The sequence below is a fragment of the Anabrus simplex genome, chromosome 4 (genome assembly GCF_040414725.1).
Source record: "Anabrus simplex isolate iqAnaSimp1 chromosome 4, ASM4041472v1, whole genome shotgun sequence".
Classification (NCBI taxonomy): domain Eukaryota; kingdom Metazoa; phylum Arthropoda; class Insecta; order Orthoptera; family Tettigoniidae; genus Anabrus; species Anabrus simplex.
In genome coordinates, this window is record NC_090268.1 from 229099958 (window position 1) to 229118014 (window position 18057).

At 39.2% G+C, this 18057-nt stretch overlaps 1 protein-coding gene across 1 annotated transcript in view; it reads right to left on the reverse strand.

Annotated features, from left to right (window-relative positions):
* Megf8 (multiple EGF like domains 8) overlaps positions 1–18057 on the reverse strand; it is a 461373-nt gene that overhangs the window by 201573 nt on the left and 241743 nt on the right. Inside the window, exons 21-22 of the mRNA XM_067145403.2 lie at positions 17234–17418; positions 7320–7531 (exon numbers count right to left, since the gene is read on the reverse strand). Coding sequence (XP_067001504.2) covers positions 7320–7531; positions 17234–17418 — 397 coding nt within the window. The remainder of the gene's footprint in view (positions 1–7319; positions 7532–17233; positions 17419–18057) is intronic.

The window sequence follows — 18057 nt, forward strand, 5'->3', positions numbered from 1 at the left end:
CAGGTAGAACAACAGAGGGAAGATGAGGGACAGGGAACTATTGGTGAGATGTGTGGAAGTAGGAGGAAGGGAAAAGGTAGGAAAGGAAAACGTAGAGTAGAGGATAGGAAAAGACAGGTGGAACAGGGTCATGGGAAAGAGAAAAGGGAGGAGGAAGTAACTTCTGCAGCTAACAGGAAAGATAGGGCTGACCAGGAGGGGAGGGGATCAAATGAGGTGGGTAGGGTTGAGGCTCTGGTCATGGGGAATTCCATCGTTAGACACGTGGGGAAAGTGTGTGGAGGAAAGGGTACCAGGGTAGAGTGTTATCCAGGAATTAGGTTGAGGCAGTTGTTGAGGAAAGTAGAAGAGAGGGAGGAGGGGAAGGAGAAGGTGGTAGTGTTTCACGTTGGTACCAATAACGTAAGGCAAGCTGATATAAGTACCAACATAGTTGGAGATGTGTGGGATCTGGTAAATGCAGCACGGGTGAAGTTTAATAATAATGTTATTTGTTTTACGTCCCACTAACTACTTTTACGGTCTTCGGAGACGCCGAGGTGCCGGAATTTAGTCCCGCAGGAGTTCTTTTACGTGCCAGTAAATCTACCGACACGAGGCTGTCGTATTTGAGCACCTTCAAATACCACTGGACTGAGCCAGGATCGAACCTGCCAAGTTGGGGTTAGAAGGCCAGCGCCTTAACCGTCTGAGCCACTCAGCCCGGCGGGTGAAGTTTAAGAAAGCGGAGATTGTTATTAGTGGAATACTGTGTAGAAGGGATACTGACTGGAGGGTGATTGGGGATTTAAATGAGACTATGGAGTGGGTATATGGGAAACTGGGAGTGAAATTTCTAGATCCTAATGATTGGGTAGGAGATATGGATCTGCGCTCAGATGGCCTTCATTTAAACCGCAGTGGTACGTATAAGTTAGGAAATTTGTTTGGAAGGGTAATAGGGAGGTACATTCAGGGAAACGGAATGACCTAGGGAGCGGTGACAAGGGAATAGGAAACTGGAAATCAAGTAGGGATGACATAAAATTGTTAGTGTTGAACTGTAGAAGTATTGTAAAGAAAGGAATAGAATTAAGTAATTTAATAGATATATATTTACCAGTTACTGTAATAGGAGTTGAATCATGGCTGAGAAATGATATAAGGGATGCAGAAATTTTCTCACGGCACTGGAGTGTGTATCGTAGAGATAGGATAGGAAGGGTGGGAGGGGGAGTGTTCATTCTGGTGAAAGAAGAATTTGTAAGCTACGAAAAAGTTAAAGATGAGACACATGAAATTCTAGGTGTAAGGCTCATTTCTAAGGATAATAGGCAACTTGATATATTTGGAGTGTACAGATCGGGAAAGGGTAGCACTGACGCGGATTCGGAATTATTTGATAGGATAGTCAGCTATGTGGGAAACGACATGAAAAGAAATGCGATTGTAGCGGGAGATCTGAATTTGCCAGATGTCAATTGGGAAGGAAATGCGAACGACAGGAAGCATGATCAACAAATGGCAAATAAGTTAATATGGGAAGGACAGCTGATTCAGAAAGTGATGGAACCAACCAGAGGGAAAAACATCCTGGATGTCGTGCTAATAAAACCAGATGAGCTCTATAGGGAAACTGAAGTAATAGATGGTATTAGTAATCATGAAGCTGTTTTTGTGGTAGTTAAAAATAAATGTGATAGAAAGGAAGGTCTTAAAAGTAGGACTGTTAGGCAGTACCATATGGCTGATAAATCAGGCATGAGGCAGTTTCTAAAAAGTAATTATGATCGGTGGAAAACGGAAAATATTAATGTAAACAGACTCTGGGATGGGTTTCAAGAAATTGTTGAGGAATGCGAAAACAGGTTTGTACCTTTAAGGGTGGTAAGGAATGGTAAAGACCCACCTTATTATAATAGAGAAATAAAGAGACTAAGAAGGAGGTGCAGACTGGAAAGAAATAGAGTTAGAAATGGCTGTGGAAGTAAGGAGAAATTGAAGGAACTTACTAGAAAATTGAATCCAGCAAAGAAGGCAGCTAAGGATAACATGATGGCAAGCATAATTGGCAGTCATACGAATTTTAGTGAAAAATGGAAGGGTATGTATACGCATTTTAAGGCAGAAACAGGTTCCAAGAAGGACATTCCAGGAATAATTAATGAACAAGGGGAATGTGTATGTGAGGATCTTCAAAAGGCAGAAGTATTCAGTCAGCAGTATGTAAAGATTGTTGGTTACAAGGAAAATGTCGAGATAGAGGAGGAGACTAAGGCCAAAGAAGTAATAAAATTTACATATGATAACAATGACATTTACAATAAGATACAAAAGTTGAAAACTAGAAAAGCGGCTGGAATTGATCAGATTTCTGGGGATATACTAAAGACAATGGGTTGGGATATAGTACCATATCTGAAGTACTTATTTGATTATTGTTTGGTCGGAGGAGCTATACCAGATGAATGGAGAGTTGCTATAGTAGCCCCTGTGTATAAAGGAAAGGGTGATAGACATAAAGCTGAAAATTACAGGCCAGTAAGTTTGACATGCATTGTATGTAAGCTTTGGGAAGGCATTCTTTCTGATTATATTAGACATGTTTGCGAAATTAATAACTGGTTCGATAGAAGGCAATTCGGTTTTAGGAAAGGTTATTCTACTGAAGCTCAACTTGTAGGATTCCAGCAAGATATAGAAGATATCTTGGATTCTGGAGGTCAAATGGACTGTATCGCGATTGACCTGTCTAAAGCATTTGATAGGGTGGATCATGGGAGACTACTGGCAAAAATGAGTGCAATTGGACTAGACAAAAGAGTGACTGAATGGGTTGCTATATTTCTAGAAAATAGATCTCAGAGAATTAGGGTAGGTGAAGCTTTATCTGACCCTGTAATAATTAAGAGGGGAATTCCTCAAGGCAGTGTTATCGGACCTTTATGTTTTCTTATATATATAAATGATATGAGTAAAGGAGTGGAATCGGAGGTAAGGCTTTTTGTGGATGATGTTATTCTCTATAGAGTGATAAATAAGTTACAAGATTGTGAGCAACTGCAGCGTGACCTCGAAAATGTTGTGAGATGGACAGCAGGCAATGGTATGATGATAAACGGGGCTAAAAGTCAGGTTGTGAGTTTCACAAATAGGAAAAGTCCTCTCAGTTTTAATTACTGCGTTGATGGGGTGAAAGTTCCTTTTGGGGATCATTGTAAGTATCTAGGTGTTAATATAAGGAAAGATCTTCACTGGGGTAATCACATAAATGGGATTGTAAATAAAGGGTACAGATCTCTGCACATGGTAATGAGGGTGTTTAGGGGTTGTAGTAAGGATGTAAAGGAGAGGGCATATAAGTCTCTGGTAAGACCCCAACTAGAGTATGGTTCCAGAGTATGGGACCCTCACCAGGATTACCTGATTCAAGAACTGAAAAAAATCCAAAGAAAAGCAGCTCGATTTGTTCTGGGTGATTTCCGACAAAAGAGTAGTGTTACAAAAATGTTGCAATGTTTGGGTTGGGAAGAATTGAGAGATAGAAGAAGAGCTGCTCGACTAAGTGGTATGTTCCGAGCTGTCAGCGGAGAGTTGGCGTGGAATGACATTAGTAGACGAATAAGTTTGAATGGCGTTTATAAAAGTAGGAAAGATCACAATATGAAGATAAAGTTGGAATTCAAGAGGACAAACTGGGGCAAATATTCATTTATAGGAAGGGGAGTTAGGGATTGGAATAACTTACCAAGGGAGACGTTCAATAAATTTCCAATTTCTTTGAAATCATTTAGGAAAAGGCTAGGAAAGCAACAGATAGGGAATCTGCCACCTGGGCGACTGCCCTAAATGCAGATCAGTATTGATTGATTGATAACTTAAATACAACCTAACACAAAGAATGCATCACAAGATTCCACAATAAATAGACCAATCTAACAATTGAATGAAGGACAGACACACTGATTTAGACAGTGATTATGGGAAAGTCTATCAAGTAGAGGATAGAAGAGGCACACTGTAGTACTGGAGTCATCTATTCACATATGTAACACCATTTAAACTTTAATGAGATGTGCTAGTACAGAAAGATGTTTACGAGGGAATGTTGAGGGGTGGAGCTGACGATTGGAAGTTGTGGGACAATCCGAAGATCTGTTGTGGAATTCTTGAGATTCAGCTGCAGATTTGCCAGGATGTCACATTCTGCACTTTGACGGGGTCGATCCAGATACTGAGGAATCACCTGTACAACTTCAAGAATGTAATTGACCCTTTCCTGTTAAAGTGTTGCCTCCAGTTTTCTCATCTTACTAAATAGCACTTTCAGTGTTTAATGTCCTGCATACTGGTATAGTTGGTCCTAGTTGGCAACCCTAACTGTTTGGGAAGTTAAGGTAAATAAAACTTAACTAATCGAAACAGACTTTCAACGTATTAGGTCGTGTTACGTACATGTAGTACGTGTTTAAGAGATGTTAAGTACAGAACAAAAATGGCCAGCCGGACACCAGTGGGATCCGAACCCGCAACCTCCCAATTTCGCGTCGGTTGCTCTACCAATTGAGCTATGGTGGCCTAGGCCAACTTTGTTCTGTTTGAAAGGATCTGAGCTACAGGTCTGGCACTGCTGCTAGCACACTGTAGAGTGCGTTTAAGTCGCCTGTTGTGGGGCATGTCAATGAATATTGAATTTTCACGACCGCATGGTAATCGAAACAGACTTTCAACGTATTAGGTCGTGTTACGTACATGTAGTACGTGTTGAAGAGATGTTAAGTACAGAACAAAAATGGCCAGCCGGACACCAGTGGGATCCGAACCCACAACCCACAACCGACGCGAAATCGGGAGGTTGTGGGTTCGGATCCCACTGGTGTCCGGCTGGCCATTTTTGTTCTGTACTTAACATCTCTTCAACACATACTACATGTACGTAACACGACCTAATACGTTGAAAGTCTGTTTCGATTACCATGCGGTCGTGAAAATTCAATATTCAAAACTTAACTACTTACTTCACAACATCAACCACTATCACGGATAGTTGACAATCACTAATGTTTGACTTTCACTGTACCATAGACACCATTTGCATTACAATAAAATCAGAGATAAATGAGAGTCAGGACACCCAGAGTATTAACTATTATTGCACCTGACACACATGCATGTTGCATGTTGTTAGATTAAAAACAAAAGAATGCATTGATGGTGTTGCCATTGCCAATAATACTGCCCCTTTTTCAACACTGCACAGCATCTAAGGTAAGAATTATGCCTGGATAAATAAACTGGCAAGAGGATTGTAAATAAGAAATCACATTAAGAAACTAGATACTTACAGAGAAAAAAAAGATTCAAGGTCAAAAGAATAGCTGACAATGAGAAACAGAAATACAAAGAAGATCTTGCCAGTAGATAGGGCAAGACAAACACAAGAAGCTCCTGTATATAGCATTGCTAAAAACAAAAGAAATGATAGTACTATCAACACAGCAGAGCTTCCAAACAGAGAGGTAACTAGAAATGAAAAGGAAATATTACAGGAATTCAGTAAATATTTCAATCACTTACTGAACTGTAATACAACTAACACACGAGATGACCCTCTAAGCCCTATAAATTTTAATGTATAAAGTCTGACCTGACTGGAAGTGGAGACAGCAATATGTAAAATGAAAAACAAGTCTGCAGGATTGGATGAGCTCAGTGTGGACATGATCAAAGCACTTGGAAAGCAATACAATGTAAATACAATGGTTGTACAGAGTACTAAATAAAATTTGGGAAGAAAATGAAATCCCCATTGATTGGAGGCAAGGAATGATTATTACACTATTTAAGAAAGGTGACCGAAAAAAGTGTAACAACTATAGAAGCGTAACCCTTCTATCCCATGGGTTAAAAATATGTGACCATCCTGGAGAGAAAAATCAGAAAATTTGTTGAACCTAAACTTGAGGAAGAACAACATGGATTTAGAGCAAAAAGATCAATGCTAGACCTCATTTTTTCGACAAGAATGCTCTTCGAAAAATACTGGGATAAGAATAGAACAGTTATAGTTGTACTCTTGGATACTGAGAAGGCATATAATCATGTATGACGTAAGCATATATGGGAATGTCTGAGACGTAAAGAAGTGCCAGATGAGATTATAGCGAGTACAACAACTATACCAAGAGACAAAGAGCTCTGTGCAAATTCAAGAAGGCAGGTCAAACTGTTTTGAAACCAAGAGCGGAGTTCAAAAAGGAAGTGGTCTATCACCACTTCTCTTCATTACTATAATGGATGAAGTTATAAAAGGAGTGAAAATGAAGGATCAGACAACAAATACACTTGTATTTGTTTATGATGTGAGATGGGGTGAGACAGAAGCAGAAGTTCAAGCTACACTAGATCTTTGGCAAAAAGAATTTGAAAGAATGGGAATGATCATCAGCCGAACTAAGAACGTCGGTTTAGTGATGAGTCGAAATTCTGAAGCAGTCCACCTGCGAGTGCAAAATAAAGAAGTTCAAATACTTAGGGAGATTTGTTTCTTCTGATAATACCATAAACCAAGAAATAGGCAATAGGATACAAGCTGCATCAAAATTCTACCACTCCGTTCGTCAATTACTCTGGGATGACTCATTTTCCCAAGCTTGCAAGCTCACATTGTACAAAACATATCTTGTACCAATTCTAACATATAGACTGGAAGCAGCAACACTGACTAGATCTGCACAAAATCGCCTACAGGCCACTGAAATGAAGTTCCTTCGGTCATGTCTCCAAACGACAAGGAGAGACAAAATAAGGAATAAAAATATTCGGCAACAACTTGGATTGGACAGCAGCCTGTTGGAAACCTCAGAATTAGGCAGATTACAATGGTATGGACACATGAGAAGGATGGCTCCAATTAGGACCCCAAGGGCATACTATGAAAGGAATGTTGTTGATAAGAGGCCCCGAGGGAGGCCTCGTGATAGTTGCGAAAAGCAAATTTTTGAAGATCTTGCTAAACGTGATGTAAATTGGTAGCAAATGGTGGAACATCAGCCGCAAATGGACAGGATGAACTGGAAGAGGATTGTAAACACCCGCACCCGGCTTCCTGGAGTGGAGAATCAATGATGATGATTTAAGAAACTTCTAAAAAATAACAAAGACATTTCCAACCACAAAAAAAATTCACAATAACATGAATATGGTCATAGAAAAAGTAAAATGACAAAATTATAAAACAGTTTTTGCAAGCAAACATTTTCGATAATTTGTCAATTCCTCAAGTTTCTTGTTTTTCTGTTAACAATTGACTGTTATGAAATTGGCTGAAAAAGACTTACCTTATCACAGATTCCTTGTTTTTTATCAGAACTACAGTTATTATGGCACATTGTAAATGAACAGTTTGCTCCAGTCAAGCCTTCTTTGCATACACATTGGCCACTGCGACATACATGATTTCCTGTACATTTCTCTGGACAAGTGAGAACAGTATAACTGGAATTAAATCCTTCTGACAGATCACCCTGCTTGTAATACACAGTTAAAACACCTGAAAATAAAACAAAACAACCGTATTGCTTAGCCATGCATATGTAATCCAAGCTTTTTTCCTATAAAAAGATCATATCTAAAAAATTGGGTGCATGTTATACTTGAGGAAATCATATTAGCTAATCAAGAACTGACCGTGCTTATCTTGTAAACAATTTGCATTTGTACATACTGACACACAAACTGAATGGATTCCTGTACAGAAGAATCAGCGTTAAACACAATTTACCTTGTTCCCCACTATGGTACTTCGTAATAAAATATTTCTTGTCTTGACCCTTTTATATAAGGTTGTCCAAAACAAACTTTGAAGGTCATGGGCCCCTACCAATAAATTAACATAGTTCTATTTTGTTAGGAAAGTGAGAGAAGCAGTGTCTTGAACAATGTGTAGCATATATCATCATTTAAACCTGTTCTATAAGCATAGAAGTGTGTTCTTTTATTGTCAAAGCATTCATAAACCTTCCTGTATTACACCCCACCCCCCAATGGCTCAACAGCCCCGAAGGGCCATAGCCTACCAAGCGACTGCTGCTCAACCCAAAGGTCAAACAAGGTGTCGTGTGGTCAGCACGACAAATCCTCTCGGCCGTTATTCTTGGCTTTCTAGACAGGGGCCGCTATCTAACCGTCAGATAGCTCTTCAATTCTAATCACGTAGGCTGAGTGGACCTCGAACCAGCCCTCAGGTCCAGGTAAAAATCCCTGACCTGGCCGGGAATCGAACCGAGGGCCTCCGGGTAAGAAGCAGGCACACTACCCCTACACCACGAAGCCGGCTTCCTGTATTAACTAACCAAAAAATATCTATGACTATTCAGTTCATGGCTCCAATGAACAATTTGGTATAAGAATCAATAACTTCAATCAATAGCTGAATAGTGCCATAGTACTACTGTTTTTGAATTATCACGTTTGTATTATCACAACTACAAGAACTTGTTTTTATATCAATTCAAAGCAAAACAGCATGAACACCTATATATTTGATTTGATTTGTATTTATGAACGTAATATCTTTACTTATTTTATTTTGTACTTACTAGCTAAATAATCACAATAACTATAGTTCCGTTTTTATGAGTTTCGACTTGACAGTTAGGCGGAAGTCAGCCAGTGGTGCCAAATTGCTACGAATACCAAACAGCTGATTTACGATACACAACATGAACAGAAACGTAAATACTGGAATATAAGTCAATAATCAGTTATTCTTTGTAGCAACATGCATAATTCACATTAAGATCAATAATACACAACACATTTAGGATAAGGCTACAAGATAAAAAAAATATGTCAATGCTCGAACAGATAAAACATTAGAAAATTAAGTTAAATTTCTACTCACCCTGTAGAAAATCTCGCGTTGCTGTTAAGATTCGGTTTCCCGTAACGAAGGAAATAATCCTACAAAGTGAATATACCACTCATTTCTGAGTCACTATCGGCATTGTCATCGTCTGTTGAGGTTTCACTCTCGCTTGACCCTAAAGAGATAATAAAGTCTTCAACATACTCGTCTGTGAGACTTTCTTTCTCCAAGCTTTAATCATCTGGGATTTCGTGTGTCTCACAACGATGCTCCAGTCGTCCGCACTTATACGGCCTATGGCTTAAAAAATAAGTCTTGCAACTTCCGAAAGTGTGAAGAGTCGGTTATTCTCAGCTACTTACTCGTTCACTTGGGCCCAAATCAGTTCTATGGCGTTAACATGGCAATGGTATAGTGGAAGGTGAACTACTTTATGCCCGTTCCTTCTGGCTATCCACCACATAAACTGGGCTCTGGGGCTTGTTTTATTTAAAGACATGCATAAGGCCCCTCTCCCCATGTCATCGCGAACTGAAATATTGTGCTCCTTCAACCACTTAATCAACTCATTCTTTCTAGCCGCCATTGTTTGTTGGTGCTTTGTCAAGAATGACTCCCTAACATTACAAACAATTTCCCGGGCCTGACTCCTTAGTGGAGTACCGCGTCCGAAGGGCTTTCTTCTCTTGGTAGCTTCATCCTTAGACGTAGGCATCGACATGACAGAATATCAAATTCACACACGGGCCTAAAATTAACCCACTATATAACTACCAAACAAAATATTAAACTAAGCTACTATATAAAATAGGTCACCTGTTACACACTATTCACTACAATATAACGCGCTATACTATTAAAAATACTAAACAATACATTTATAAACTCTACACTGCAAAATATAAACGAACAACAACCTAGCACAGACACACAAAGACCGCGAAAAGGACTGAGCACAATGCAACACACAGCTGATAGCACGTGGTTACAGTAAACAACAGATCGACAATACTGCTAACCGGAACTGGAGTCAAACGCGCTCTATCAGAGCGATCGGCTGCCTAAGATTGGCTGTTGATTAATTCACTTACCCTCCGCCAAAAGGCAGCGCTCAAACGTCAAGTCGAAATTCATAATAACTGAACTATAGAGCTCCAGATTACCTCCATATAAATTCTGGAGCTCTTGTGTTATTATTACAGATAACAATGGCCTCCAATGAATCTGATGTCTTGGTGAAAACTAATATTATTTACCTGAAAAACGATGGAATGATATCAAAAATGTAAACGGTTTTGTCCTAGCATGTACAGATTTTACGTAATTCGATATTACATTAACTTTACTGGTTACTACATAGCTCATCGTTACTGCGGTAAATGATACAATTATAGCAAAACATAATTTATGTTGACCACATGAAAGTGATACTTCCTGCATGTATATGTTTCCACAGAACAAACCACCCCTCATCTTCTTACACACCTCTAAACTGCTTATCTCTAACTTGCCATGTGCTTTGGGCATGGCTGTTATATTGTCAATGAATCACCACGAAATAATATATGATAATGTTATTAGTTTTAGGTCCACAGTTTCGGAGATGCTGAGGCGCCAGAATTTTGTCTCACAGGAGTTCTTTAACATACCAGTAACTCTACAACACGAGGCTGACATATCTGAGCACCTTCAAATACCACCGGACTGAGCCAGGATTGAACCCGCCAAATTGAGCTCAGAAGGCCAGTTGCTCTACTGCCTGAGCAACTAAGCCAGGCACAACTAGAAAATAAGGAATAAATCTGTCAACGGCTACTCAGGAGAAGAGTGCCAGATACAGTAGAAGTCCACTATAGAGAGTACGACATATGGCGAAAACTCCATTATACCAACAACTTTTTCTGTCCCTGGAAAATTCCTATATTTAACTGTGTATTCTCCTTTGGTTACAACAAGAACCCGATCGCTGATGCATCCATTATTACGAGTGATTAAGCATGCGTAATTTTTCCCATTATCAATATTTATGCACTCCAGCCATTATATTGAATGTGATCGATCGCCTTCGATATAGATTTTTCACTATGTGCACTAGCGAACACTCTCGTCGACATTCGAATTTGAAAGTGATATCAAAGTTGTAACGTTATTACAGTAACAATAAATTATTCGGGATCTGACTCTACTCGAGATGATGTATATTTTAAATTACGTGTCTGCACGGCACGGCTAACCCTAAATGCTAATATGCATTGGACATTTGTCAACGTTTTCTTCTGCTCATTTCATACGAGACTATTGTGGCATATCGTCGAGTTATTCTGAAACATTCCTCTGTGTTACCCGTATGTGCTGTGTGTGTAACGGCTAAGTGAACTCCGACACCATCTGTCTGTGAACAGTATTACTAGTCTTGTGTACGGACTATTATCACCAGAGCGCACACCGTTCCGCAGACACTACCGCTAGCGTGGACTACTTTGGAAAGAGGCTGTCTGCCATTGAGACTGACCGAAGACAGACGATGGAGGCCATATCTCCACTTTACTCTGGTAAAATGAAAGACAACCCGACTGGAGTCTGATGAAATGTAGTATAATATCCCGTTTAGGGATTCATTTATTTTGTTTTTCGAATGTTCTAATGTAACCTTAGTATGTAAGATTTTTAATTAGTTTAAATGTTTCTTCTTTGGGTGTTTGCAGTGCATAGGTTGATACCGCTAAATTGCTATGGGATATCTCGCTATTCGTGTAAGTACTACATCTTAAAATTTTTCTTTCTGTCATGTAATATTACTCTTAATTGTCGTTTAAATTTTGTGTACTCCTTGTGGTGAGATTTCTGCATTGGTATTCTCTTTTCTGTATGCTGTTTCAGCACCATGTTGGTACCATTTAAATGATATGCCCATTGTTGACCGGTAACTTTGAAATTCTTTTGCTTTTCCAAATTTTACTTCACCTCTCTGATTAATTTTTATTCTGCTAGTTTATGGTGTGTTTCCTTGTATCATTTTCGTTGGAGCGTGTGTTATTGCTATTAAGATTTTCTTGTGGTTTGTTGCTATGGTAATCCTTGCCCCGTGTTCATGCTAATTTTCATTTTGTCATTCTCTTCTGGTTTTATTTATATTAATTACGTCTGTTTCGACTCTGTAATGAACGTGTGTTGACCTATGCGCTGCGTAATCACCATTTGTCACCTTTATTTTTCTCTTCTTAGTCAATATCCTATTATTATTATTATTATTATTATTATTATTATTATTATTATTATTATTATTATTATTATTATTATTAATTTTAGTCCATTAAAGTTTATGTGTCACTTTTATATTAATATCTTTCATTTATTAAACTTCATACAGTAGAACCTCAATAATTCGAAATCGGTTAATTAAAAATCTCACCTAATTTGAAGCAGGTCTCGTTCCCGAAAACATGAGATATGGTTTTGCATGTTATTTAAATCGTTCAATTCAAAATACGAATAATTTACAGTTCGAAGAACAATGTCGGTCCCATTACCGAAATTCAGACTTTTAATTCAAAAATGACTTTGCATTTTGAAAAAAAAAGTATTTTACAGAGTTATTTAAATTCAAAATTTCTCCGAGTCATGAAAGAATGCTTCTTCCGGAACGTGAAGGAGTAACTTTACGCACTTTTCACCTGCTTCGGCGAGTCGACAGTGTGTTTCCTATGTGCTATGTTCGAGCAGAATCGTAATTATTTTGTATTCAGCGTTTTAAGGAACGCCACAATATCACGTAGTATGCAGTGTGTGGAGAGGTAGAATCCACGAACACTGGCGATGCCGACAGTTGGAGAAAAAGCGTGGCTTATAGCTTATAATCAATTCGTACGCACCAAACAATATTAATAAGATAGAGTTTGAGGGAAGTTCCACCATACAACACATTGTAAAATATTATAAGAAGACCGGTTTCGACTTCCTTGGAGTCATCATCAGTTCTTGTTGAAAAACACGTTTCCATGCAATCGCCTTTAGGTACATAATTTTTTATTATGATAATTGTTATCAGATCCATCTTGATTTGATTTGGCCTCTTACTTGTTGGTCCATCAGAACGGGCGGTTGTTATGGAGTAGATCGGTGAGCAGTATTGCCTTCTCTTCAAAGTGTGGCACGAAGCTGCTATACCATCCACACAAGCCAAGGAACTGACATACTTGTCACCTGGTCCGCGGGCGTTCAGCTTCTTCAATAGCTCGATTCTTCTCCGGTTGCCTTTCTAAGCCTTCAGATGTTAGGACATGGCTAAGATATTCTACGCGGGACTGAGTGAAGTGGCACTTCTCCAGTTGGCAAGTCAGTCCATGAATCTTCAGTCATTCCAGTAATTTCCTCAGATGTACAGATTCTTGCTGTGAATTAAAATGTTGTCAAGATACACTTGGCAAAAGTCTCCAACATATCCTGATAATACCTTACCCACCTGTTGCATGAAGATGGCAGGAGCATTCTTCAATCCAAAAGGCATTACTGCAAACTGGTAAAATCCTCTCGGTGTTATGAAGGCGGTCAATGGTCTAGAACTTTCCTCGACCTCCATTTGCCAGTATCCGGAGCTGAGATCCAGCGTGCTGAAAACCCTAGACCCACTTACTTGTTTCACCGAGTCTTTCAGGTCTGGCATGGGATAGGCATCACTAACGGTCTTCTCGTTCAACCTGCGAAAGTCCACACATAGTCGATACTCCGCATTATTATTATTATTATTATTATTATTATTATTATTATTATTCTTCTCCTCCTTCTTCTTCTCCTTCTTCTCCTCCTTCTTCTCCTCCTTCTTCTCCTCCTTCTTCTCCTCCTCCTTCTTCTCCTTCTCCTTCTTCTTCTTCTTCTTCTTCTTCTTCTTCTTCTTCTTCTTCTTCTTCTTCTTCTTCTTCTTCTTCTTCTTCTTCTTCTTCTGTAGGATGATAGGTGAAGCTCAACAGGATGTAGAGGGTTCGATGAGACCTTGCCCTTCCATCTCTTGAACCTTCTGGATGACGAAGTTGCGCTTATCCGGGTTGATTGGATATGGACGTTGCTTGATGGGTGATGAAGCGCTGCATTAAATGGTGTGCGTTACAGTGGTAGTCCGTCCTATTTTATTGGTGACTACTTCCGGAAAGTCCTTTAAGGTGTGTGTCTCAGCTCTTCTTCTTCACTCAGTCGAAGATGCGTTAACTGCATATCTCCCAGATATTGATATCTGTATCCTTGCGAGTCCGGAGATTTCCATCGTGCCAGCCGACCCTCAGACGTCTGTCTTTTCCCAAAAAAGACTTTGTGAGCTGCATAGTCTAGGATCACCTTCTATTCCACCAGAAAGTCATGACCTAATATGATGTCAGGTATCAGGTTCTGAATCACTGCAACATCAATTACAATAGGCATGTTCATGCATTCATCGTTTAGGTTAGTCTGTCCTTGAATGGAATAGGTTACCCCATCTGCTGCTCCCACTACCCTTCCGAGATGGTGAAACTTCATAGGCGGTAGTAATCTGGTGACAGTCCCGTTGACAAATCATTGGCTTGCTTGGCAGTCAAGTATAGCTGAAAAATTCTTGTTGCCTACCCTTAAGATGAAAGCAGGGTGGGGTTGGCCTGTTCTACTCACAACCTGACCAATCCCTCTCCTACTTGACCGGGGTTGCTTGTCTGTCATGTCTTGAGGTGCATTCTTGTTCCCGATCCCATTCCCCCTCAATCTAGAATGCACCGGAATTAGTATTCCGACGTCAAGGCTGGGCACTTGTTCTTCAGGTGTCCCGCTCTTCCACACTGCTAGCACTTCTTAACTGCGCTGGTCTCTTCCGCAACTTTGATCTTGTATTCCTCCTCCAGCTGGGCGATGATTCTGCGTAGATCATCAACGGATCTCGGTTGTGATACTTTCATTAGGGGTTGAATTTTATCGCAGAGTAGCTCTGTGATGTCTGGTAAGATCTTGTTTTCGAAGGTGCTAGCTCTCATGCCAGTGGGTTGTGCCTCAGTCAGTAGCTTCCATTTCACAGAGCTCTTCACCCCTTCGAAATTACAGTAGAAATTTTTTATTCTAGGAGCTGTTCAACTTTGTAAACCCGCGTGTACACTTGTGATATGTGTTCGGTTAAAACTGGGTTAGCTTGAGAAATTTCATCTGAAATTCTGTCTGAAAGTTTGTCATTTACGTCTGAAATATTGTCGTTTACTTTCGAAATTTGATCTGCAATCTGTCCTGTTAGGCCGGAATTGACATCTGAAATTTTGTTATTTACTTTCGAAATTTGATCTGCAATCTGTCCTGTCAGGCGGAAATGACGTCTAAAATTTTGTCATTTAGTGCCTGCATCATGGTAAGTTAGAACAGATGTTGGGAATATTTACCTTATCTTCAGATGTTTTGTCTGGATCTTCGTCGACTTCAATGAAAAACTTTTCGGAATCTTCTCCCTTTTCAGGGAGATCTTCCTGTAAACGAATCTGCAGCGATTTCTTCTTCCCATTCGTCGGGAGATTTCTCTTGGTGAGTTTATCTTTGAGCTGTTTCTGAGACATATTTTCTAGTATCACTTGCATTTTGATCTATTTCGCACTACACTCGTATTGACTCGTAAATTCTTACGTCCTGCCCCACGGCTGCCAATGATGTATGCACAATGATGAACACAAAATGCTGTCAACTTGCGTACACGGATTTATTCACAATTAGTTAAAAAATTAACTACACATAACCTTAATCACTGCCGTCGTAAACAAAACACTTCACTCCGAAAACATCAACAAACCACCATTTTAACAACCACCTAGCACTAAGCACATGTCACATGGAGATTGCAACCTTAAAACACAGTTGAAACAGTTGATTGCTGACAGCATATCGGTTCAACACAACACGAGGTCACAAGTAAAATTCCTGTTAAACCATAACTCCAACTAAGCAATAACTGGTCTCTACCATGAAGACCACCTCCTTATATACATACCTGGCCACGCTTCTGGAAAGATACATTTTCTCGTAAATTCTAAAGTGCTTAAGGCCCAGATATAATGTACAGAATATTCTACAGAGTTCTCGTCTACTGAGTGCCATTCTGCATGTTAGTGTATTTCACAATTCTGTAGTGGATTATAAATCATAAATACAGGTAATAATAAAGTATATACAGGTTCTTACATTAACTGAACTCATATAAATGTCTATATACAGAACATGTTTCATGATATAACCTCAGACACAATGCGATCATTTGACTACGTAAATAATAATACTAATACTAAATGGATGTGAACACTTCAAGCCCTACATTACAAGTCATAATAATAATCGTAAAATAATACTGTAATAATAATAATTTGAGCTCAATAATGCATTACTTACCCATGGGTGAGAGAATAATGTCTTCAAGTTCTATCAGTTTATCACACTTGCATCAAGGTACCAGGGATGATGGAATGTAACAATGTCGATGGAATATCACTGGTGCTCAATACGCAACAACGACATAAATGTAAATTAATGGAATCCTTCCAGGCAAAGTAAAGATCCTTATCTTCAGTAACTGATCTCTTAAAGGTATGTAGTCAGTTTTATTAAGTACAAAATGTTCCATTTTAATGCCCTTTATTTTTTTTATTTTTTTTATTATTTTTTTTATTTTTTATTTTTTTTTTTTGTGTGTGATCTGTACGTTAACCTTAGATGACAGAAAAATTACGCATGTCAAAATTAATTAAAATGACCTTTCACATCTGAGACAGCAAAAAACAATTTATATTTCACAGATCAGTGTAATGTGTTCCTTCCTTTCGGGTGTGCATGTACTTCTGGACTGAAGAATTTTCAGCCAATCATTTTTCATGTCAGGAAGTGTACAAAAAATTACCCATTGTGACTGACTTCATAGGGCATGTACAGCTGAATACCTTTAAAAAAAAAAAAATTGTAACGTATACATAAGAAGGTGTCCCAAATCTACCATTCTGTATAGTATTTAGCAATTACTTGCTTAATTTGACAAATGTCTATCAAACATGCTACCCAAGATGCTACTGATATGGAAGAGCCAAACGGAATACGAAATTGAGGGCTGTGGACACTGGAGTTCAAATGCAAGCTAACAGCTACTGTACATGCTCCAAAGATTTTATCATGCTTTAAAAATATACCAGCTAATATCCAACTCATTTTGGAAACAGGAGACTGGTCTTCTACTCCTGTTTCACTGAGGCAATTTTCATTTCTAATGAAAAGAGCAAAAAATAATGCTAAAATTTTTTTGAGTGGACATAAGCGACATATTTTTTGGCTGACTTTATCTGTTTCTCATGCTATTTACAATCTTACATATATGGAGTTGAAAATACGGGGCATAAAATAACTTACCTGATTTTGCTTCAACAGTAGCTGGATACTGAGTATCCATACTACAGAAAATTCCTAATACATGACTCTGATGGCCTGTGTTTGAAGACACAAAATCAGGCAGCCCATCATAAACATATACACTGTTCTCTTCACAGTTGATGTTGATGTCGTCATGAATGGTGAACTGGATCAAACTTGAAGTACTGTAAACAGAGCATCAAGTAACTGAAACAGACCAGGAATCCTAATTTACGAAGCAGCAGAATACCAAATCGTACAGAACCATAAAAAACATAGCAGCATGAAAAAGATAACAGGACAAGGACGACAACAATAAGTCAGCACCAAAAGAGGGAGGGGTAGAAAGAGGAAGTTGTCCTTGTAATTCTGTGTTTACATGTATGTCTTTGTCTCCTATTTCTACCTCTCCCTCTTTCAGCATTGACTTGTCTTTTACGTATGTTTAACTTTTCACATTCCTATCTTTCTATTATATGACTTGATTCTTTTAATTTTTTTTTGCTATTTGCTTTACGTCGCACCGACACAGATATGTCTTATGGCAACGATGGGATAGGAAAGGCCTAGGAATTGGAAGGAAGCGGCCGTGGCCTTAATTAAGGTAAACACCGGGCGAGTTGGCCGTGCGCGTAGAGACGCGCGGCTGTGAGTTTGCATCCGGGAGATAGTAGGTTCGAATCCCACTATCGGCAGCCCTGAAGATGGTTTTCCGTGGTTTCCCATTTTCACACCAGGCAAATGCTGGGGCTGTACCTTAATTAAGGCCACGGCCGCTTCCTTCCAACTCCTAGGCCTTTCCTATCCCATCGTCGCCATAAGAC